The 25167-nt window shown below is 45.8% G+C and overlaps 1 protein-coding gene across 5 annotated transcripts in view; it reads right to left on the minus strand.

The window, feature by feature from the left end:
- LOC138651456 (myosin-10-like) overlaps positions 1 to 25167 on the minus strand; it is a 274522-nt gene that overhangs the window by 87720 nt on the left and 161635 nt on the right. For all 5 annotated transcript variants that reach the window (XM_069741674.1, XM_069741671.1, XM_069741675.1 and 2 more), the window contains exons 3-5: positions 7885 to 8041; positions 1630 to 1657; positions 147 to 249 (exon numbers count right to left, since the gene is read on the minus strand). In XM_069741674.1, the coding sequence (XP_069597775.1) occupies positions 147 to 249; positions 1630 to 1657; positions 7885 to 8041 (288 nt within the window). The remainder of the gene's footprint in view (positions 1 to 146; positions 250 to 1629; positions 1658 to 7884; positions 8042 to 25167) is intronic.

Consider the following 25167-nt stretch of genomic DNA (forward strand, 5'->3'; position numbering starts at 1 on the left):
AGGCTTAATCCTATGTAATCTTCACGTTACCTTGGGCTTAGGTCATTTTATTATGGTCATGTAATATGTCATTACTGTCAGCATTTGTGGTGGAGTGCGTCTGCTATCTACATTACTGGTAACACAGCCACACACAGAGCTCTTACCGGCGCGGTGTGCTCTTTACGGCCCTTGTGTGAAGAGGCCACGTGAGCCAGGTACTGGATTACTTTCTTCGTGTTCTCGGTTTTTCCAGCCCCCGATTCTCCACTGCATATATAAAACATAAGCAAAACAGGTGAAATAATAAATGCATGAGTGTAGCTTATACCCCAGATTCCCTTAAAAGGGTTATCCATTTTGAAATCTTTTTAAAGGGTCAGAATAGCATACAAAATAAGTAATACGCTATCAGACCACCTGCTGATGCAATGTTTCCTGGGTTCCACACTGGTCTCTACTTGTGGTTCCTCTGGACACACAGGAAATGACTACATTGTTTTACTTCTTCCACGGATTCTCAGCCTGTATTTACCATAGAGCTGCACTTATAAATGTGCATGCTTCATAGCTGAACCCGAACAGCATTTATTGCTGGCACCTCGTCTCCAAGAACAATGCTTTCCAATCACAATAAGCCTAATAAACGTACTGTATTTTTTGAACTATAAGACGCACCGGACCATAAGACACACCTAGGATTTAGAGGAGGATTTTAAAAAAAATTGAAGCAAAAAACGTGATTAATTCTATACTTAATATCCCACATGAGGGTATGCATGGCTTCCTTATCCCTATACTGGCATGCAGGCCCCCCCATCTCTGTCCTGGTATACATGGCCCCCATCTCTGTCCTGGTATACATGGCCCCCATCTCTGTCCTGGTATACATGGCCCCTTATCCTGGTATGATTGGCCCCCTTCCCCATCCTGGTATGCATGGCCCCCAACAGAAAAAAATCCCTTCCCTGCGTGCCCTTGTAGCGTCCTGCTCTGGTGCCAGCAGCTGCTTTATGCTTGTAGGCAGTGCGGGGCATCATGCGCTGCCTACAAGTCGCTGAGGACCGCTGCTGGAATACTCACTGCTCTCCACACTGGGACTATGTGCGTGGAGCGCAGCGAGTATTCATTGCTCTATAGCGAGCAGTGTCAGCCATAGCCGCCAGGTTCCTGCAGCTCTCGGGCTTTCACGTGTGCCGCTACTAAAGGGAAGGAATATTCATCGCATTCCACGCCTATGGGAGTAGAATGGAGTGAATATTCATCTCTCTTTAGCAGCGGGCACAGGAGTTAGGTGCAGCAGCTGGTTCCAGCCTCCTGTGACCTGCTGCTGCTCCCCCACCTCAGCCAGATTAGGGACATCCAGACTGTAAGACGCAACCCCATTTTCCTTCACTTTTGTACGTCTTATAGTCCGTCTGAAAAATACGGTAGTCCTGGGCTATAATATGGGCTGTAATCCACATCAGCACAAAAAATGGAAGAAAAAAAACTAAAACCAAAACCCCCCCTCAATTAGAGCTCAGGTGAAAACATGAAGAAGAACGTAACAGAGTAAGCAGCTACCACAAGCCTGTCCTAGACAAGTACGCCATTATTCCCATAGAGGCAAATCTCATAATGCAACATGTGGTAGGAATCGTCACTCACGTGCACAGAATTGACTGATCCTCCCGATCTAGAGGGAAGAAATAAAAGACACAGGTAAATAAATAAACAGGCCATTACAAATGCCAATATTGTTCATTATCTGCCGCAGGTTGATTTGTTCTCGGGTGAGGCAATCATGAAGCTGTGCAATATTTGCAGACTCGTGTTTGTGATGTGGGTGTGAGGCTGCACTAGGTGGTGCAAGATTAATATCCTGCAATAAGGCTTTGGCCTTACTTGTCAGTCTGGACATAATGATTCACGGATCTGATGTGACCTACATAACCGTGTCCATGGCTCAGAGCCCCATCATATCAGACTGCACTGATGGTGCCAAGCTGTACGGAAAAAATGTTGTGCCCTGTGCTGTCAGTAACGTCCATGCAAACAGCCTCTTCATAGAGGAGGGGAGCAGGGACTCTACATCCACCTACTGGAGGGTCAATATATGCCCTTTAACCAGCTGGCATTTTTGTGCCTTCAACATTGTTTGTGTTATTTTTATGGACTTCATTCAAAAATGACCTGGCAACATGACTCTTCAGGTCAGCTTCATTATGGTAATGCCAAAATTGTCCAGTCTTTATTATTATAATTATTATTATTATTAGTGGCAAAAAATATTCTAAAACTAAATAAATAAATAAAAAACAATGATCATATTGCAATTTTCCGAGATTCAGTACTTTTTTCCCCCCCATGATTGGAGTTGGATAACAGCTTGATATTTGTGCCTTGAGCTGATATTTTTATTGATACTAATTGGGGTTACATGTAATACATATTTTTGTTTTTGTTGCTGTTCAACATATGGTTTAAATAATTTTATATTTTTAAAGATTAGACTTTTTAATATCAACATGAAATATGTTTATTTTTTGTAATGTTTTAATTTCTTTATTGAGCAGCGAAAAGGGTGATTATGTAAACGTTTGCACACATTATAAGGTTGCAGCCGGACAAGTCCTGGATGGAGTGTATGTGTCACTGAGGTGCCTAGCCTCGGTGATGTGAAACTCGGCCAGCAGGCTCCAGTACAGATAGTGCTGAGAGGTTTTTAAATGGACCTGAATTTTGGTTCCAGGTTTTAGGAACAGTTTCTATCTAAAGTCGGTCTGCTTTATTGCAATCCCCATAAACCACGTCACCAGAAAACATAAATACAGTGTTTGTCCAGCAGAAGGTAAAACATAAAGAAACAAGTCCATACAATAGTGCTGGCTAGCCCACTTTGATTAGATTCCAGCTTCCATGTCCATTAGCAAAGGACATTCAATCCAAGAGACCTGCAGTCTCCATACCTCCATCTTTCCTTAAGGCTAGGGTCACATTGCGTTAGTGCAATCCGTTTAGCGCTAGCGGATTGCGCTAACGCAATGTTTTTTATGGGGCCGCGTTCGGGGTCGCGGTAACGTCCCCGCTCTCGCAGATCCCCGATCTGCGAGATCGGGGAACGGACCGTGGGCGCGCCTCGGACGCTGCAAGCAGCGTCCGCGGCGCGCCAGGAATCTCCGGCGCGTCGCTAGCGCGTGCCGAACATGGCACGCGCTAGTGTAGCGCGTTCCCATTAGCGTGAATGGGCGCGTTAACGGACGCGTTGCACGGCGTTAATTTCGCCGTGCAACGCTGTCCGTTTAACGCGGTCCCATAACGCAATGGGAACCCAGCCTAATACAAACGTACATGTCCAGAGCTTGCACCCCCAGACCCACCCACCCACACACAAATGCTCCAGGAAGCTGGGTATTTATCCTCTGGACTCCTTCCATTCTACAGCTGTCCAATCATCCTAGCACTAAACATGGCTGATTAACCCCTCTCCTCACTTAATGTGCTGGATGATTTTTCCTAGGATTATATTACTGAAGCGAACAACCTCACTCAGTGCTTCATATCTGCCCTCTATACTTTGCCAGTGACTTTTTCACATATCCTTCCCCTCTGCCCAAACCTGGTGGTTTTAGCACCTTCAGTCACCAAACAGGGAAGTCTAGACAGGGCATCTGCGTTGCTGTGCAGATTCCCAGGCCTGTGGTCCGCATGAAAGTTGAAGTCTTGTAGCCTGGAGTTTCAACTCTTGGAACACCATTTTTGCTTCAAGAGACCATTTGGCCATGGACGTCTTCGTGCCCTTAAGAAAATCGGTCAGGGGAGCAGCTGTCATGGTGAAATTCGGGATACACTGCTGATAGTATCCCACTATTTCTAGAAATGCCTGAACCTGTTTCGTGGAGACCAGTTTTGGCCAATTTTGGATTACCTCCTCCTTATTAACTTGCGGCTTTACTTCGCCTTTTCCGACGATGTAGCCCAAGTATTCTCCCTTCTTGATCCCCATGGCACACTTTTTTGGGTTTATGGTAACCCCCCATTCCTCAGCGCATCCAGCACAGCCTGGACCTTCTGAACAGGACTTCACCAATCTGAGCTCAATATCACAATGTCGTTGAGGTAAGCTGCAATGTATTTTTTGTGAGGGGTTAAGATCCGGTCCTTGGCCCTCTGGGAGGTAGCTGGGCCTCCTTGCAACCCGAACGTCAGGTGTAGCGAAGGTCTTCTTCTCCTTTGCACTTTGAGAGAGAAGGATTTGCCAGTAACCTTTCGTTAGGTCCAGGTTGGTGATGTACCTGGCTGACCTCAGCTTCACTATCAGATCATCGAAGCGGGGCATTGGATACCCATCACATTTTTACACCACATTTAGGTTCATGTGGTTGTTATTATATTTATGTGCTTTCTTTCATTTTTGCATTTCCCCTTAGGTTTGGAAACTTGAAAATGTTATAATTTCTACTATATACTGCAATACAGTATACTACCTGTAGCCAAGCATTATTTACAGACCAAGCTGGCTGCAGCCGAGGCCGGTCGCGTGCATCGGCAAGGTCATCATGTAAAGGGCTATTCCCACCTCCAAGACCCTATTACAATGTGTAGTAGGTGTAATAACAATATTAGCATCACTTGGCGGGAGAAACGCTGCGTCACATAGGTGCATTTTTATGCCTTTTTTACAGGCGCTTTTGGTGCAGATTTTCCGTACTCATTAGTAGGAGTGACATCTGCACAAATAAACCTGACAGAACTGACCCACTGTGGGTGTAAATCTGCTCCAAATCTCCAATGTGGGCATGAGACCTCAGGTCACAAAAAAGCAGTGTGGGCATGAGACCTCAGGTCACAAATAAGCAATGTGGGCATGAGAGCTCCGGTCACAAATAAGCAACATGGGCATGAGACCTCAGGTCACAAATAAGCAGTGTGGGCATGAGACCTCGGGTCACAAATAAGCAACGTGGGCATGAGACCTCAGGTCACAAATAAGCAGTGTGGGCATGAGACCTCTGGTCACAAAAAAGCAATGTGGGCATGAGAGTTCCGGTCACAAATAAGCAATGTGGGCATGAGACCTCCGGTCACAAATAAGCAATGTGGGCATGAGACCTCAGGTCACAAATAAGCGATGTGGGCATGAGACCTCAGGTCACAAATAAGCGATGTGGGCATGAGATCTAAGGTCACAAATAAGTAATGTGGGCATGAGACCTCAGGTCACAAATAAGCAATGTGGGCATGAGAGCTCCGGTCACAAATAAGCAACATGGGCATGAGACCTCAGGTCACAAATAAGCAGTGTGGGCATGAGACCTCGGGTCACAAATAAGCAACGTGGGCATGAGACCTCAGGTCACAAATAAGCAGTGTGGGCATGAGACCTCTGGTCACAAAAAAGCAATGTGGGCATGAGAGTTCCGGTCACAAATAAGCAATGTGGGCATGAGACCTCCGGTCACAAATAAGCAATGTGGGCATGAGACCTCAGGTCACAAATAAGCGATGTGGGCATGAGACCTCAGGTCACAAATAAGCGATGTGGGCATGAGATCTAAGGTCACAAATAAGTAATGTGGGCATGAGACCTCAGGTCACAAATAAGCAATGTGGGCATGAGACCTCAGGTCACAAATAAGCAATGTGGGCATGAGACCTCAGATCACAAATAAGCAATGTGGGCATGAGACCTCAGGTCACAAATAAGCAATGTGGGCATGAGACCTCAGGTTACAAATAAACGATGTGGGCATGAGACCTCAGGTCACAAATAAGCAATGTGGGCATGAGACCTCAGGTTACAAATAAACGATGTGGGCATGAGACCTCAGGTCACAAATAAGCAATGTGGGCATGAGACCTCAGGTCACAAATAAGCAATGTGGGCATGAGACCTCAGGTTACAAATAAACGATGTGGGCATGAGACCTCAGGTCACAAATAAGCAATGTGGGCATGAGAGCTCAGGTCACAAATAAGCAATGTGGGCATGAGACCTCAGGTCACAAATAAGCAACATGGGCATGAGACCTCAGGTCACAAATAAGCAATGTGGGCATGAGACCTCAGGTAACAAATAAGCAATGTGGGCATGAGACCTCAGGTTACAAATAAACGATGTGGGCATGAGACCTCAGGTCACAAATAAGCAATGTGGGCGTGAGACCTCAGGTCACAAATAAGCAATGTGGGCATGAGAGCTCAGGTCACAAATAAGCAATGTGGGCATGAGAGCTCAGGACTCATTCACTTTCCTGGCATCATGAAGAACTTCAGGTTTTGTGACAAATCTGTACACAAAAAAGAGACCACAATTCTGAAATGTGTACACAGACCCTAAGTTAGTGAGCTGTTAGTGGTTGTAACCATGGATACCTAAGCTATCGCAATGCCTGCACATGGGGTAAGCGACGTAGCTAATCAGAAGAACTATACTATATTGGAGGTATTTGCTATTATTATGATGCTTACACCTACTACACATTGGGATAGGATCTTGGAGATGGAAATACCCTTTTAAATGCTGCTGTAAGTAATTGCGGTAGTTAAGTGGTTAAGGTACTATGATTCGAGCATGCTTTGGTTTCTGTACTCACAGACAGATAGATGCTGGCTTGGTAACACAGCTGGCACCTGCTGCCATGACGTAGGATCAGCTCCTGAGGCCGTTTCATACTTTGTTTAGCGGTATATGCTATAAATGTACATTATAGAATGTAACTAGATAAAGGGCATGGTCTTCTCACTTGGCTTTCCTTCCCAAGTAATTAGGCAGGGACGTATAAGGGGTCAGTATTGACTTTTAAGCTTGCTAACTCCAGTAGATGGCGCCAGATTCTGTGTTACCTTGCTCTCTGAAGAGGCTATTTGCATATATTAATTCCCAGCGGGCATTGCATGGCCTACAGGTCTCCCTTTCCTGACTTGGTGCTCTCAATAAGGACACATTTTACCCCTTTAAAGCCTCAGTAAAAGTCATGTGATGTTCCTTATTTTTGTTCAAAAAAAGACAAAATTATTAGAGAAGTGATATATTCCTGGCTGACCAGAAATGTGATATAGCACAGAAGCCCCTTCATCAGGCCAGGAAGCAAGTGAATGGCTACGAGAAGCAACTATGCATTCAGAGCTCTGCAGCCAGTGATAGAGGTTACAGGGGTTGTCTGGGACTATTGATGGCCTATCCTTAGGATCGGTGATGAATATCTGATCGTGGGGGTCCGACACCCGGCCTCCCTGCTGATCGGCTGTTCCCGCTGCGGGTGGTGGCCAGATGTGCTGGCATAGTGGCCACAGCCGGGGACTGCACATGTGTCCTCTACTGACTCTATAACAGCTGGACCTACAGTATCCAGACATTAATCTAAACGTCCTGGACAACCCCTTTAATAGTGTGCCTTTGTAACGGCTCGTAAATCCAGGCGCTAGGTTCTGTGTGCCATTATCTCTATTTTTATCAAATCTATGGGAAAAGAACGTCTTTATGTTCTTCAGTTGGACTGTACACAAGAAATCCAGGCAAATGCTGCCCCCAAGATCACACCTTCATCCCACATCTGCGCAGGTCTGAGAACCACCAGAAATATTAACAGCTCTTTATTACGTGGAAGAAATGGGAGAAAACAATGGCGCGATAGGGTCTTAACTAGTGATGAGCGAGCGTGCTCAGATGAGGTGTTATCTGAGCATGCTCAAGTCCTAATAGAGTATCTTCACTGTGCTCTAATACTTAAATAAAAAATAAATAATAAATCTTTATTATTTATTTTTTATTAAAGTATTAGAGAACAGTGAAGATACTCTATTAGGACTTGAGCATGCTCAGATAACACCTTATCCCAGCACGCTCGCTCATCACTAGTCTTAACCAATTAAAAGATATCACGGGTGTGTGTGAGAATTGCTCATCGTTTTGTGTCTCACCTTGTAGCATGCTCCGGTATGCGGCTTCTGATATTGCATATATATGTGGAGGCATTTCATGCCGTTTCTTTCCTCGATACATTTCCACTATTTGCTCCGTATATATGGGCAGGTTCTTGTACGGATTAATCACAACACAGAAGAGACCTGAATATGTCTGGATGTAGAGGGGAAATATTGCCATTAATAACATACAGCGAGTTGTACATTCAGCCTGGACTAGTAATCGCAGATTGGTAAATTTAATCCCCTGAATGTATCTGCATCTGAAGCGGAAAATCAGCTGCAGAAATACGGTCATTTTGCAGCAGATTTACCTATTACAAACAGTGACGTGTGCAGCATGGATGGACCTGATGTGGATTCACAGCACCGGTGAATGTAGACTGCAGATTTCCCTGCAATGTGTGGCTGCACCAGAGGTTCTGTACCGGTGTAATCAGATACATTCAGAACTACATGTAAACTTAGGATTACACCTAATGTTTGTGCAAAATACTGCAGTGAAATTTATCAATATTTTAAGCCAGTATAACATTATTATTAAGCATTTATGCCAAAACGTAAAAAGTATGAGAAAGGAGAATGTGGTTAAGTGAAGTGCAGAATATTGATAATTGTAACGCTATAAAGTCACAAAAAAGTTGCATATTCTAGACAGGTCCTAGCGGTCTTAAGACAGCATGGGTAGTAGATTTGTAGTGCAGCACTTTTGCAGTAAAGTCTCAATTTGCACTAAGGATGTGCACACGTAGGTGGGATGTCTGCAGATTTTTCCGCACCTGTTTTTGTACATCCGCAGGTAAACCGCAATGCGGATTACCGTGGATGTACTGCGGTTTTACACCTGCGGATTCCTATTATGGAGTAGGTGTAAACCACAGTGGAATCCGCACAAAGAATAGACATGTTGTGGAATAAACAACGCAGCGTTTCCATGTGTTTCTTTTCCGCAGCATGTGCACTGCGGATTTTGTTTTCCATAGCTTTACATGGTACTGTAAACTCAGGGAAAACAGCTGCAGATCCGCAGCATCAAAAGCTCTGCGGAGCCACAGCAAATCCGCAGCGTGTGCACATAGCCTAACTCTTACATTAATAGGACACACTTGGCACATTGGTCTAGAGCTCTTTTCTAACACTAGGACTGTACTCTTTAGCAGATTTCTAAAGTTGCAATTTGTGCAAAACCGTGTGAAGTGTCACAATTTTTCTGAAATTTCAGCATTAGCCTGAATCATCTGGCACTTTAGTCTCCATTCTTATCTACAGTTGTGGCCAAAAGCAGGGCTGTGGAGTCGGTAAGCCAAACCTCCGACTCCTCCATTTCCATGACACCGACTCCACGACTGACTCAGATTCCACAGCCATGGCCAAAAGTTTTGACAGTGACACAAATTCCGGTTTTCACAAAGTTTGATGCTTCAGTTTTTATAGTGCCAATTTGCATTAAGTACATTGTTATGAAGAGTGATCTGATGAACTGAAAAGTAATTCCTGCCATGAAAATTGCCTTAATCACTAAAACTCCATTCCCAATGAATTTCATTTGTGCCACAAAATGAGCTGCTCCAGTCATGTCAGTGATCTTCTAGGGTGCGTGTCCACAGGCCGGATAACATCCGGAATAGCTGCGGATTGAACGCTGCGTACAGCTGCAGCATCCAGATGTTACAGCATAGTGGAGGGGATTTTATGAAATGCCGTCTCTACTATGCGTGTGAACACGCACCCGGCGGCCCTGCGTCTCCGGACATGCGCCGCGTCTTTTTAGATCGCAGCATGTCTGTTTACCTTGCGGCGACGCTGCGCCGCCGCAAGGTAAAACACAGGGCGCTATGAATGGGGTGCCCTTAGGAGGCAAAGCACCTGATGTCAATCTGCAAGGCTCAGGATCTATGACAGCAGACAGATACTTTAAAAGGGGCTGGTGCCTGAAATCATCTATCTAAAGGGCTTTACAGGAATGGACATTGCTGCTTGCAAAATTGCCCCTAAATTAGCCATTGATCGTATCGTTAAAAACGGCAAAAAATTGCTTTTAAGAAGGCTTAAGGATGCCCCTGAAGGTATGTGCACACATTGCGGATTCTATTGCGCATTTTTCAGCGCGGATTCTGCAGAATCCACATGTAGAATGACCTGCGTTTTACCTGCGATTCCGTGCAATTTTCTGTGGATTTTGTGCAGATTTCGCCTGCCTTTCTACACCAGCGGATTCCTATAATGCTAGTCCCCCCCCCCCCGTCAAGAAATGAAATAAAGGGGGGGTCTCATGGCGACACAGATCAGGAGATATTCAACTTTTCATTTATGGCCAGGAGCAGCCTGATGGGTTTTACATTGGGTTCAGATAAAGGTCATTTTAAATGTCCAGGTGAAGCGATTTTTAGCCAGACCGGTTTTATCTGGCTCCAGTGGCGCCCTTTAACGGTTTTTTATTGGTTATTTTGGTTGTTGGGCAGATATTTGAAAGTGTATAAAGCCCACATTTTACCTGGGAACTGTCATTCCGCTGGCGCTGAGAAGAAGAGAAGATCCCACCCTCCCTCCCCTTTTTTAAGTCCCCGTCGTGATGTTTTGTTTGTGGGAAAATCGCCCATTGGGATGGGCGGATTGGTAATGGTGTTTATTGGAAATATGGAATTTGATATGACTTTATTAATTAATCTGTGTATTAATTGGTTTAACCCTAAATAAACATCACGGCCATTTTTCTTCCAATACAAATTCTGAGATGCGTTTTTATTCATTATTAACCCCTTTACCCCCAGGGGTGGTTTGCACGTTAATGACCGGGCCAATTTTTACAATTCTGACCACTGTCCCTTTATGAGGTTATAACTCTGGAACGCTTCAACGGATCCCGCTGATTCTGACATTGTTTCCTCGTGACATATTGTACTTCATGTTAGTGGTAACATTTCTTTGATATTACCTGCGTTTATTTGTAAAAAAAAAATGGAAATTTGGCAAAAATTTTGAAAATTTAGCAATTTTCCAACTTTGAATTTTTATGCAATTAAATCACAGAGATATGTCACACAAAATACTTAATAAGTAACATTTCCCACATGTCTACTTTAAATCAGCACAATTTTGGAACCCCAATTTTTTTTTGTTAGGGACTTATAAGGGTTAAAAGTTGACCAGCAATTTCTCATTTTTACAACACCATTCTTTTTTTAGGGACCACATCTCATTTGAAGTAATTTTGAGGGGTCTATATGAGAGAAAATACCCAAGTGTGACACCATTCTAAAAATTGCACCCCTCAAGGTGCTCAAAACCACATTTAAGAAGTTTATTAACCCTTCAGGTGTTTCACAGGAATTTTTGGAATGTAACTTTTTTTCACAAAAAATTTAATTCAGCTCCAATATGTTTTATTTTACCAAGGGTAACAGAAGAAAATGGACCCCAAACGTTGTTGTACAATTTGTCCTGAGTACGCTGATACCCCATATGTGGGGGTAAACCACTGTTTGGGCGCATGACAGAGCTCGGAAGCGAAGGAGCGCCGTTTGACTTTTCAATGCAAAATTGACTGGAATTGAGATGGGACGCCATGTTGCGTTTGGAGAGCGCCTGATGTGCCTAAACATTGAAACCCCCCACAAGTGACACCATTTTGGAAAGTAGACCCCCTAAAGACCTTATCTAGAGGTGTGGTGAGCACTTTGACCCACCAACTGAATCATATCATATTTTTTATCAAAAATTATCTTTTCGCCCCCACTTTTTTATTTTCCCAAGGGTAAGAGAAGAAATTGGACCCCAAAAGTTGTTGTACAATTTGTCCTGAGTACTCTGATACCCCATATGTGGGGGTAAACCACTGTTTGGGCGCATGGGAGAGCTCGGAAGGGAAGGAGCGCCGTTTGACTTTTCAATACAAAATTGACTGGAATTGAGATGGGACACCATGTTGCGTTTGGAGAGCCACTGATGTGCCTAAACATTTAAACCCCCCACAAGTGACACCATTTTTGAAAGTAGACCCCCTAAGGAACTTATCTAGATGTGTTTTGAGAGCTTTGAACCCCCAAGTGTTTCACTACAGTTTATAACGCAGAGCCACGCAAATAAAAAATGTTTTTTTCCACAAAAATTATTTTTTAGCCCCCAGTTTTGTATTTTCCCGAGGGTAACAGGAGAAATTGGACCCCAAAAGTTGTTGTCCAAGTTGTCCTGAGTACGCTGATACTCGATATGTGGGGGGGAACCACCGTTTGAGCGCATGGTAGAGCTCGGAAGGGAAGGAGCATCATTTGGAATGCAGACTTAAGGTACCTTCACACTAAGCGACGCTGCAGCGATACCGACAACGATGTCGATCGCTGCAGCGTCGCTGTTTGGTCGCTGGAGAGCTGTCACACAGACAGCTCTCCAGCGACCAACGATGCCGGTAACCAGGGTAAACATCGGGTTACTAAGCGCAGGGCCGCGCTTAGTAACCTGATGTTTACCCTGGTTACCATTGTAAAAGTAAAAAAAACAAACACTACATACTTACCTTCAGCTGTCTGTCCTCCGGCGCTCTGCTTTCCTCTGCACTGTCAGCGCCGGTCAGCCGGAAAGCAGAGCGGTGACGTCACCGCTCTGCTTTCCGGCTGGCCGACGCTGGCACAGGATGCAGGTGGAGTGCAGAGAAGCAGAACGCCGGAGGACAGACAGCAGAAGGTAAGTATGTAGTGTTTGTTTTTTTTACTTTTACGCTGGTAACCAGGGTAAACATCGGGTTACTAAGCGCGGCCCTGCGCTTAGTAACCCGATGTTTACCCTGGTTACCAGTGAAGACATCGCTGAAATCAGCGTCACACACGCCGATTCAGCGATGTCTGCAGGGAGTCCAGCGACGAAATAAAGTTCTGGACTTTCTGCAGCGACCAACCACATCACAGCAGGATCCTGATCGCTGCTGCGTGTCAAACACAACGATATCGCTATCCAGGACGCTGCAACGTCACGGATCGCTAGCGATATCGTTGTGAAGTTGTTTAGTGTGAAGGTACCTTTAGATGGATTGGTCTGAAGGCGTCACATTGCGTTTGCAGAGCCCCATATGTACCTAAACAGTAGAAACCCCCCACAAGTGACCCCATATTGGAATCTAGACCCCCCAAGGAACTTATCTAGATGTGTTGTGAGAACTTTGAACCCCCAAGTGTTTCACTACAGTTTATAACGCAGAGCCATGAAAATAAAAATAAAAAATTTTCCCCCCAAAATTATTTTTTGCCCCTATTTTTGTATTTTCCGGAGGGTAACAGGAGAAATTGGACCCCGAAAGTTGTTGTCCAATTTGTCCTGAGTACACTGATACCACATATGTGGGGGGGACCACCGTTTGGGCGCATGGGAGGGCTCGGAAGGGAAGGAGCGCCATTTGGAATGCAGACTTAGATGGATTGGTCTGCAGGCGTCACATTGCGTTTGCAGAGCCTGAAATGTACCTAAACAGTAGAAACCCCCCACAAGTGACCCCATATTGGAAACTAGACCCCCCAGGGAACTTATCTAGATGTGTTGTGAGAACTTTGAACCCCCAAGTGTTTCACTACAGTTTATAACGCAGAGCCGTGAAAATAAAAAATCCTTTTTTTTCCCCACAAAAATTATTTTTTAGCCCCCAGTTTTGTATTTTCCCAAGGGTAACAGGAGAAATTGGACCCCAAAAGTTGTTGTCCAATTTGTCCTGAGTATGCGGATACCCCATATGTTGGGGTAAACCCCTGTTTGGGCACACAGGAGAGCTCGGAAGGGAAGGAGCACTGTTTTACTTTTTCAACGCAGAATTGGCTGGAATTGAGTCGGACGCCATGTCGCGTTTGGAGAGCCCCTGATGTGCCTAAACAGTGGAAACCCCCCAATTATAACTGAAACCCTAATCCAAACACACCCCTAACCCCAACGGTAACCCTAACCACACCTCTAACCCAGACACACCCCTAATCCTAATCCCAACCATATTCCCAACCGTAAATGTAATCTAAACCCTAACCGTAACTTTAGCCCCAACCCTAACTGTAGCCTTAACCCTAGCCCCAACCCTAACCGTAACCCTAGCCCTAACCCTAGCCCTAACCCTAATGGGAAAATGGAAATACATTTTTTAAATGTTTTAATTTTTCCCTAACTAAGGGGGTGATGAAGGGGGGTTTGATTTACTTTTATAGCGTTTTTTTTTTTAGCGGATTTTTATGACTGGCAGCCGTCACACACTAAAAGACGCTTTTTATTGCAAAAAATATTTTTTGCGTTACCACATTTTGAGAGCTATAATTTTTCCATATTTTGGTCCACAGAGTCATGTGAGGTCTTGTTTTTTGCGGGACGAGTTGACGTTTTTATTGGTAACATTTTCGGGCACGTGACATTTTTTGATCGCTTTTTATTCCGATTTTTGTGAGGCACAATGACCAAAAACCAGCTATTCATGAATTTCTTTTGGGGGAGGCGTTTATACCATTCCGCATTTGGTAAAATTGATAAAGCAGTTTTATTCTTCGGGTCAGTACGATTACAGCGATACCTCATTTATATCATTTTTTTATGTTTTGGCGCTTTTATACGATAAAAACTATTTTATAGAAAAAATAATTATTTTTGCATCGCTTTATTCTGAGGACTATAACTTTTTTATTTTTTGCTGATGATGCTGTATGGTGGCTCGTTTTTTGCAGGACAAGATGATGTTTTCAGCGGTACCATGGTTATTAATATCTGTCTTTTTGATCGCGTGTTATTCCACTTTTTGTTCGGCGGTATGATAATAAAGCGTTGTTTTTTGCCTCGTTTTTTTTTTTTTTTTCTTACGGTGTTTACTGAAGGGGTTAACTAGTGGGAGTTTTATAGGTTGGGTCGTTACGGACGCGGCGATACTAAATATGTGTACTTTTATTGTTTGTTTTTTTATTTAGATAAAGAAATGTATTTATGGGAAGAATTTTTTTTTTTTTTTTACACGTGTGGAAAAATTTTTTTTTTTTACTTTTTTACTTTGTCCCGGGGGGGACATCACAGATCGATGATCTGACAGTTTGCACAGCACTCTGTCAGATCACCGATCTGACTTGCAGCACTGCAGGCTTCACAGTGCCTGCTCTGAGCAGGCACTTGGTAAGCCACCTCCCTCCCTGCAGGACCTGGATGCCGCGGCCATCTTGGATCCGGGCCTGGAGCAGGGAGGGAGTTAAGGAGACCCTCGCAGCAACGCGATCACATCGCGTTGCTGCGGGGGTCTCAGGGAAGCCCGCAGTGAGCCCCCTCCCTGCGCAATGCTTCCCTGTACCGCCGGAACACTGCGATCATGTTTGATCGCGGTGTGCCGGGGGTTAATGTGCCGGGGCGGTCCGTGACTGCTCCTGGCACATAGCGCCGGATGTCAGCTGCGATAGGCAGCTGAAACCCGGCCGCGATCAGCCGTGAGCGCGGCCGATCGCGCTGGATGTACTATTCCGTCCTTGGGAAGTAGGGCCACCCCACATGGACGGAATAGTATGTCCAATGGCAGAAAGGGGATAAGGATTTGATCTTGTGTTGCCATGCAACAGGTGTAAAACGCTGCTGAATCCGCACAAAGAATTGACATGCTGAGGAAAATAAACCGCTGCGTTTCTGCACAGAATTTTCCGCAGCATGTGCACAGCGGATTTGGTTTTACATAGGTTTACATGGGTACTGTTCACCGCATGGAAAACTGCTATAGATCCGCAGGGCCAAATCCGCAACGTGTGCACATAGCCTATACTGGTGTGTGCCAGGACTGTCTCCTAAAGAGGATTCTCTACAAGAAAAACATCAATGACAGACCGACATTCTGCACCCAGAGACCATTCATGTGAGGGGGCTTTTCATCCAAGCAAGGGGGCTCACTCTCAATTTTGGCTAAAAGCTCTGGAATGAATAAAGAATGGGATCTAAACATCCTCCAAGAGCAGTTTCCCCTCAGGAGCAATGTGGTGATGGACAATGCTTCTCCTGAATGATGAATGGAGCACAATGCCACAGCCAAAAGTGATAACTTATTAGTGGCTTGGTCAAGAAAACATGGAGATTTGGGACCATGGCCAGAAAACTCCCCGGATCATAATCCCATTCAGAACCTGTGGTCAATCCTCAAAAAAGCTAGTGTACAAAAAAAAACACGCAAACTGTGATAAACGTAAAGGGGCTATCCAAGATTTTTTTTGTTATGAGGTTAACAACTTGCTGGCAGGTAATTTCTCACTATCTGCCTGTTCTGCCCTGCGATGATCTGTCGGGGCTCAGGCAGCGATTTTCCTGCTTTGACCTCATGTCGACAGAGCAGATCTTTCTCTTCCACTCTGCTCTGTGGCAGGGCATCACTGCCGACATCATGCCGATTGACAGCCAGCTATCTGCTGCGTTGGGCTGAGTCAACTGTCAATCAACATCACATCAGCAGTGACATCTCATCAACAGAAGAGATGGAAGATGGAGAATCGCCAGCAGGATTGAGCTCTGATCCGGAGAAGGCTGTCGCAGGACAAAACGTGGTTAGTAACTTCCTGCCAGCAAGTTCTTGGCCACATAGCAAAAAAAAAAAACCCTTTGAAAGCACTGATTAGAGAGGAATGGGTGTCCATCAGTCAGGATTTGTCTTAGGCCTGTTTCACACATCAGTTTTTCACCGTCAGGCAGAATCCGACGAATTTAAAAAAAACAAAAAACGATCCGTGGCAAATTGTGAAAAACTGATGCGATGGATCCGTTTTTTTTTTTAACCCGGAGATAGAGTTTGGATTTCCTGTTCTGGAAAAAAAGAAAGAGAGACAGAGAGAGAGGGACTTTTTCCAGAATGATAAATGCAAGATTTCTTGAAGAAAACCGGAATCGGTTGCCGGATTCATCATTTCACCTCCCGTTTCATCAGTTTTTCGTCAGATCCATTGCTGTGCGTTTTTTTCACCGCACACAAAAAACGTTCCTCTGTACGTTTTTTTTTCTGGCCGCCGGAAAACTAATTTTTGACGGATCCGGCAAAAAACAGATGAAACGTGAGGCCATCCGGAACAATCTGGCACTAATACAAGTCTGAGAAAAAAAAAAGTATCCGGTGGCTACTTTTGCCGGATCCGTTTTTTTTTTCACATTTTGCTGGATTGTGCCTGACGGCAAAACCTGATGTGTGAAAGAAGCCGATATCCAGCTGTGAGGGCGGAGGAAAAATAAGGATCAACAGTGTAAATATTGATGGATTTGTGACTAAAGGTGTAAAATCTCATGAAGTGCTGATAATTGTACTTCAGTAACAATAGAAACATCTGACTAAAAGATCTAAAACCACTGGAGCAGAAAATGTGTATGAGGCGCAAAGCTTTTTGGTCATGAGTGTCCTGTGCTTCCGGAGTCTGGGAGCACCTCAATGTACATAATATGATATAGAAGCTGCCAAACTGCCAGGGAAACTGTCAGCAAGCAGTATACCATGATGTTCACTGAAGCTTGTAGGAGTGGGCTACACTGAGCAGGCCATAAGCTGTGGAAGGTCTGCCTGACAGGAGAAGGACGTCCATATTCTATGTTCAGAGTCCGTGAGGAAAGAGCGGTTTCTTCTGGAATTCTTTCTTATCACAAGAAAATTAATCATGCGGGTGCAACAATAGAGCAAACATCCATGTATGTGCAGACTACAATGACATCTCTGCTGAGGAAATTATACTGGTATAAAATGGGAAAGGAAGCAAAACAAAATGAATTTCCTGCAGCAGAAGCCAAAGCGACCACACCTAGCCCTCATAAGTCTCCTAAAGAGCGAGCGGTGGAACAACTCCTACAATTACAGGCGTCTGCGGCAGATCATTCGAGAGTGAGGCCCGGCCCCAGTGACTCTCACTAGGCAAATAACATGGTGCTGGTCTACAGAATGCTGATAGCACAGCCTTAATACCATGATCACCTCATCCAGACGAGAGCACGCTTCCTAGAAAACCGTATCAGGCCGTGTACACACATGGCAGGGACGGACAAACCACATGGACAACCTGCCAGCCTGGGAACTGTACCACCTGCTGAGGAACGCAATGGCTCATACTGGTAGATTGTTAAGGCTTTGGCCTCCACACGACCACCATCCTATAAGATAACACCGTCGTATTGTTACGCTCACGGTACTGCAAACCTGTGGCACTGGGTTATGTGAGGCGTCTGCCTACATCACATCATCTATGTCTGATTTCCACGTGTGCCAAGAAATCTGGGGCTTTCCTGCTCATAATGAGAACACCGGCAAGTCAGAAAGATTAATGGTAATACGAATGCTAATAATAATGGCAATAAAGCCTTACTCTGCCTGCATCACAATATTAAAGAAATGCCAGACACAATAATGATGTCTTCTCTAATGAGAAATGGAAAAGGACACTTCCCACTATTACTCATGGGAGATATATGAGCCATATACTCATTAACACATCAGAGTGGCAGAAACAATACAGTTCCCACAGATGTCTTCTCCAGCACACTGCCCCAGCACACATGATGGTCATTAGGGCAACACATGTCTTGTTTGGTCCGTCACGCACTAATCTTGCCATAGGCATATAGATTAGCCTACAACCTGCAGTAACCACCGATCGACCAAACCGCTGCATGACCAGCTCTATCCTCACCTACTGTATCCTCACCCATCCCTTGTAGACTGTGAGCCCTCGCGGGCAGGGTCCTCATTCCTCCTGTACCAGTTATGACTTGTATTGTTTAAGATTATTGTACTTGTTTTTATTATGTATGCCCCTCCTCACATGTAAAGTGCCATGGAATAAATGGCGCTATAACAATAAATAATAACAATAATAATAGATAACCATGATATTGGAAGAACCAGGGACACGGCCAGGGCAGAGGTGGCAATCTTCGTCTAGGCCTTGGTGTGGGTTGGCTACTATGTTGGCTAGTACAATGCTGAGCGCCATGACAGAAACCCAATGAACTCCATTACAGCCATTGGCACCACTGGTAAGAATCACGTCAGGGATTCACAACTACTGTGATCTTTATTGCTCTGCTCCTAAGACAATGTCTGTTACTTGTACAGCGGAAGGCTTGCTTTCTCTTCAGTGGTCTTCATCTGTAGCTTTCCCTCACCAGTCTGTACGGCCCAGTAGCTCTATGTGTATTCTGTGTGTGAGAAGACCGAGGCAGGAGGAATGCCATATAATGACCTTGTTTTAGGCTTTGTGCACACTACGTTTTTGGAGGTTTTGTAGCACAAAATGAAAGGAAATTCTCCAAATCCTTAGCAAAAACTGAAAACTCTTCCAAACCTCTGCTCAGTTTCTGCTCCAATAACTCTGCAAAAAGACTGAGTGTACATAGCCTTAGATTGTTATCACCTTTCTGTGATTGTGGTGTCAGGCCATCACTATCTGGTGTCCCCTGATGAAGCTGGCCGTGAAGTACTGAGTGGCAGAGCCTAGAAACAGAATATGGGAACACGTGAGCGGTCTCCATACATAGATTGCCCACAGACCCCATGAATGGTGTGCAGTCCACCAGCCAAGATCTAATGTGTATACACAGTGGGCTATAACAATGGGCGCAGCGGCACACGGTGACTCCTCTGCCCTTCTCATTCCCACATCTACTTGCTGGAACAAGAAGCATTTCTCTACGTATGCTCCTGTCAGACGATGACGAGTACACCCATGACCGTGCGATACAGTAATGGCCGCTGCACTCTGCAAGCTCTGGAAAGACCGGCAGGGCAGACTATGATTATGTCCTCCATGTCAGGCAGACCTTTCTACTCTCCTCTCTGTATGGACGGCCAGACGGGCCGGATTCTTCTAAGTGTAATGTAGCTCGTTCTTGGGTTCCTTGGCGTCCTGATTAGAAGACAAGTCCGTGGTTAATGTCCTCCTTTCTGGGATTGTATTGTTCAACATAAAAATCTGTCATTATCAGAAAATGGTAATATTTACTCTGGAAAGGGGCAGATAACCTTGGGCAAGGCCTGCTCACGTGACAGGTACAGAGGGGTCACAGGGCCCCCTGAGCCATCACCAATGGTGGGCTGGCTACTTAGCATCCTTCAGAGATCCATGAGTCTGTTCACACAAGTCACAAAGGCTGCAGATTATCCAATCTGCTTATTACGGTACCAGCGACCTGAGATTTTATGAAGCTGATCGGATTTTATCCTTTGTGATTTGGTGAGGATTCTGCAGCACATTTTCCACTGCAGAAAGTCCAGTGTGAATGTACCCTAAAGAACAAGCTCCTCACCCAGTAACTGCTTGATAGCCCTGCATCCCTGATCGCATAGGTGCCATGAAATGTCACTAATCTTATGGCTGTACATCTTGGCCTCTGTAATTACGGTGACATTTCTATTCTACAAGGTCTCCTGAAGTGCAGAGTTTCCCCCGTACTGCTCCCTCAGGGTCTACATCCGGCAGGTGCAGGGTGAGATCGAAGCTCACCTTCCTCCGTTACTATTTCCAGTGTCTACACCTAAGCAAAGGGCTCTTCACAATGGTTTATGACAGCCGAGAACACGCCTCAATGTAGGACATAGCTTCTACTCTTCAGCAGTGTGACAATCCCATGGAGTCAGCAAAACCTCAGCTTTAGCTAGAAGACATTCAGCGTGGGTTCAGGCTGGTCACAGTTGTGAGAGCAGCCATTTCTTAGGGCGAGGACTGTGTACGAATGTGGTGACAAGTTATATTTGGAGTACTGGGTACATTCACATCTACACATTTTATCAAAAGATTTGCCATTGCAGGTATCTGAGAGAAAATGAGCAAGTCTTAGGGCTAGTTCAGGCACGCATGTGCAGTGTGTGCATGAGATTTGCCATCTGCAAAAAATATATATATATTTTTCTCTTTATTGTGTTTTCTACAACAACCATATGTCGTGTCTCAGAAGATGATTGCTGGGTGGAAAATTCTCCTGCTTGGAAGGCCAAGGTAGACCTCCATTTTAGCCTTGCCTTAGACCCTGATTCCAGGGATGTGCCACTTACATGGCTGCTTGTTGTTGGTTATCACTATTTTATCAGCAGGAGATTATCACTAGAGGACTAGTAAACCCCACCACCACAGATTGCCAACTTTCTGCTTATGCACAGTGTACACAGAAAGCTGCCAATCAGCGGTGTGTGTGTGTTTTGGGGGTTATACAGCACTCAGCATTCAGAGAACTGCCAGATCTGCAGCGGAAAATACAGTTTTTAATCAGAACTGCAGCAACTTGTAAAGTAAGTGATACATAGCAGGAATCAGGGAATCTGCCCCTACACCATGCTGTTCTCAGACAGGGAAGCAAAAACCTGGTGACGGATTATCTTTAAGACAAAACAAGGAATGAAACCTAAAGGCAGATACAATATATGGGAATGAGTTATAGGGAACATATTGCCATGTGCCATATTCCCGATACTGGCTGTGAATTCTAAGCACAGGTGTTATTTCAGATCCTGTTTTCGCACAAGCTCATTACATTCCTGAGTATCATAGAGACAACAGCAAACTAATCCACCTGCCTGAAGTACAAGTCTGGGCAGGCATCCACCTGTCTCCTGAGCACAATGCTGTCCTGAGGTCACCACCAGCCACGGTTTACGGAGCTGGCGATGAAATGTGCAAACTAGGCAGAAGGGGAAGGAGACACTCGGCTAAAGTACCTACTAATGGTAGAGGACAGAAGGGGAAGGAAGGAGAGGCTCGGCTAAAGTACCTACTAATGGTAGAGGACAGAAGGTGAAGGAGAAGCTCGGCTAAAGTACCTACTAATGGTAGAGGACAGAAGGGGAAGGAGAAGCTCGGCTAAAGTAACTACTAATAGTAGAGGACAGAAGGGGAAGGAGAGGCTCGGCTAAAGTACCTACTAATGGTAGAGGACAGAAGGGGAAGGAGACGCTCGGCTAAAGTACCTACTAATGGTAGAGGACAGAAGGTGAAGGAGAAGCTCGGGTAAAGTACCTACTAATGGTAGAGGACAGAAGGGGAAGGAGAAGCTCGGCCTAATGTGCCTACTAATGGTAGAGGACATAAGGGGAAGGAGAAGCTCGGCCTAATGTGCCTACTAATGGTAGAGGACAGAAGGGGAAGGAGAAGCTCGGCCTAATGTGCCTACTAATGGTAGAGGACATAAGGGGAAGGAGAAGCTCGGCCTAATGTGCCTACTAATGGTAGAGGACAGAAGGGGAAGGAGACGCTCGGCTAAAGTACCTACTAATGGTAGAGGACAGAAGGTGAAGGAGAAGCTCGCCTAAAGTACCTACTAATGGTAGAGGACAGAAGGTGAAGGAGAAGCTCGGCTAAAGTACCTACTAATGGTAGAGGACAGAAGGTGAAGGAGAAGCTCGGCTAAAGTACCTACTAATGGTAGAGGACAGAAGTTGAAGGAGAAGCTTGGCCTAATGTGCCTACTAATGGTAGAGGACAGAAGGTGAAGGAGAAGCTCGGCTAAAGTACCTACTAATGGTAGAGGACAGAAGTTGAAGGAGAAGCTTGGCCTAATGTGCCTACTAATGGTAGAGGACAGAAGGGGAAGGAGACGCTCGGCTAAAGTACCTACTAATGGTAGAGGACAGAAGGTGAAGGAGAAGCTCGGCTAAAGTACCTACTAATGGTAGAGGACAGAAGTTGAAGGAGAAGCTTGGCCTAATGTGCCTACTAATGGTAGAGGACAGAAGGTGAAGGAGAAGCTCGGCTAAAGTACCTTCTAATGGTAGAGGACAGAAGGGGAAGGAGAAGCTCGGCCTAATGTGCCTACTAATGGTAGAGGACAGAAGGTGAAGGAGAAGCTCAGCCTAATGTGCCTACTGATGGTAGAGGACAGAAGGGGAAGGAGAAGCTCGGCCTAATGTGCCCACTAATGGTAGAGGACAGAAGGGGAAGGAGAAGCTCGGCCTAATGTGCCTACTAATGGTAGAGGACAGAAGGGGAAGGAGAAGCTCGGCCTAATGTGCCTACTAATGGTAGAGGACAGAAGGTGAAGGAGAAGCTCGGCCTAATGTGCCTACTGATGGTAGAGGACAGAAGGGGAAGGAGAGGCTCGGCCTAATGTGCCTACTAATAGTAGAGGACAGAAAGGAAAGGAGAAGCTCGGCCTAATGTGCCCACTAATGGTAGAGGACAGAAGGGGAAGGAGACGCTCGGCCTAATGTGCCCACTAATGGTAGAGGACAGAAGGTGAAGGAGAGGCTCGGCCTAATGTGCCTACTAATAGTAGAGGACAGAAAGGAAAGGAGAAGCTCGGCCTAATGTGCCCACTAATGGTAGAGGACAGAAGGGGAAGGAGACGCTCGGCCTAATGTGCCCACTAATGGTAGAGGACAGAAGGTGAAGGAGAAGCTTGGCCTAATGTGCCTACTAATAGTAGAGGACAGAAGGCGCAGGAGAAGCTCGGCCTAATGTGCCTACTAATGGTAGAGGACAGAAGGGGAAGGAGAAGCTCGGCCTAATGTGCCTACTAATGGTAGAGGACAGAAGGTGAAGGAGAAGCTTGGCCTAATGTGCCCACTAATGGTAGAGGACAGAAGGTGAAGGAGAAGCTCGGCCTAATGTGCCTACTAATGGTAGAGGACAGAAGGTGAAGGAGAAGCTCGGCCTAATGTGCCTACTAATGGTAGAGGACAGAAGGTGAAGGAGAAGCTCGGCCTAATGTGCCTACTAATGGTAGAGGACAGAAGGTGAAGGAGAAGCTCGGCCTAATGTGCCTACTGATGGTAGAGGACAGAAGGGGAAGGAGAAGCTCGGCCTAATGTGCCTACTGATGGTAGAGGACAGAAGGGGAAGGAGAGGAGAGGTCTCGTGGGCCTATTGATGGTAGAGGACAGAAGGGGATGGAGAGGCTTGGCCTAGTGGGCCTACTCATTGTAGATAACAGAAGGGGAAGGAGAGGCTCAGCTTAATGTGCCTATTGATGGTAGATGACAGAAGGGGAAGGAGAGGCTTGGCCTAGTGGGCCTACTGATGGTAGATAACAGAAGTGGAAGGAGAGGCTCGGCCGAATGTGCCTACTGATGGTAGATAACAGAAGGGGAAGGAGAAGCTCGGCCTAATGTGCCTACTAATGGTAGAGGACAGAAGGTGAAGGAGAAGCTCAGCCTAATGTGCCTACTGATGGTAGAGGACAGAAGGGGAAGGAGAAGCTCGGCCTAATGTGCCCACTAATGGTAGAGGACAGAAGGGGAAGGAGAAGCTCGGCCTAATGTGCCTACTAATGGTAGAGGACAGAAGGGGAAGGAGAAGCTCGGCCTAATGTGCCTACTAATGGTAGAGGACAGAAGGTGAAGGAGAAGCTCGGCCTAATGTGCCTACTGATGGTAGAGGACAGAAGGGGAAGGAGAGGCTCGGCCTAATGTGCCTACTAATAGTAGAGGACAGAAAGGAAAGGAGAAGCTCGGCCTAATGTGCCCACTAATGGTAGAGGACAGAAGGGGAAGGAGACGCTCGGCCTAATGTGCCCACTAATGGTAGAGGACAGAAGGGGAAGGAGACGCTCGGCCTAATGTGCCCACTAATGGTAGAGGACAGAAGGGGAAGGAGAAGCTCGGCCTAATGTGCCCACTAATGGTAGAGGACAGAAGGGGAAGGAGACGCTCGGCCTAATGTGCCCACTAATGGTAGAGGACAGAAGGGGAAGGAGACGCTCGGCCTAATGTGCCCACTAATGGTAGAGGACAGAAGGGGAAGGAGAGACTCGGCCTAATGAGCCTACTGAGAGGAAAGGACAGAAGGGGAAGCAGAGGCTCAGCCTAATGAACCTACTAATAGTAGAGGACAGAAGGGTAAGGAGAGGCTCGGCCTAGTGGGCCTACTGATGGTAGAGGAGCGAAGGGGAAGGTGAGGCTCGGCCTAGTGGGCCTACTGAGAGGAGAGGACAGAAGGGGAAGGAGAGGCTCAGCTTAAAGTACCTACTAATGGTAGAGGACAGAAGGGGAAGGAGAAGCTCGGCCTAATGTGCCCACTAATGGTAGAGGACAGAAGGGGAAGGAGACGCTCGGCCTAATGTGCCCACTAATGGTAGAGGACAGAAGGTGAAGGAGAAGCTCGGCCTAATGTGCCTACTAATAGTAGAGGACAGAAGGGGAAGGAGAAGCTCGGCCTAATGTGCCTACTAATGGTAGAGGACAGAAGGGGAAGGAGAAGCTCGGCCTAATGTGCCCACTAATGGTAGAGGACAGAAGGTGAAGGAGAAGCTCGGCCTAATGTGCCTATTGATGGTAGAGGACAGATGGGGAAGGAGAGACTCGGCTTAATGAGCCTACTGAGAGGAAAGGACAGAAGGGGAAGCAGAGGC

Source organism: Ranitomeya imitator, chromosome 10 (genome assembly GCF_032444005.1).
Source record: "Ranitomeya imitator isolate aRanImi1 chromosome 10, aRanImi1.pri, whole genome shotgun sequence".
Taxonomy (NCBI): domain Eukaryota; kingdom Metazoa; phylum Chordata; class Amphibia; order Anura; family Dendrobatidae; genus Ranitomeya; species Ranitomeya imitator.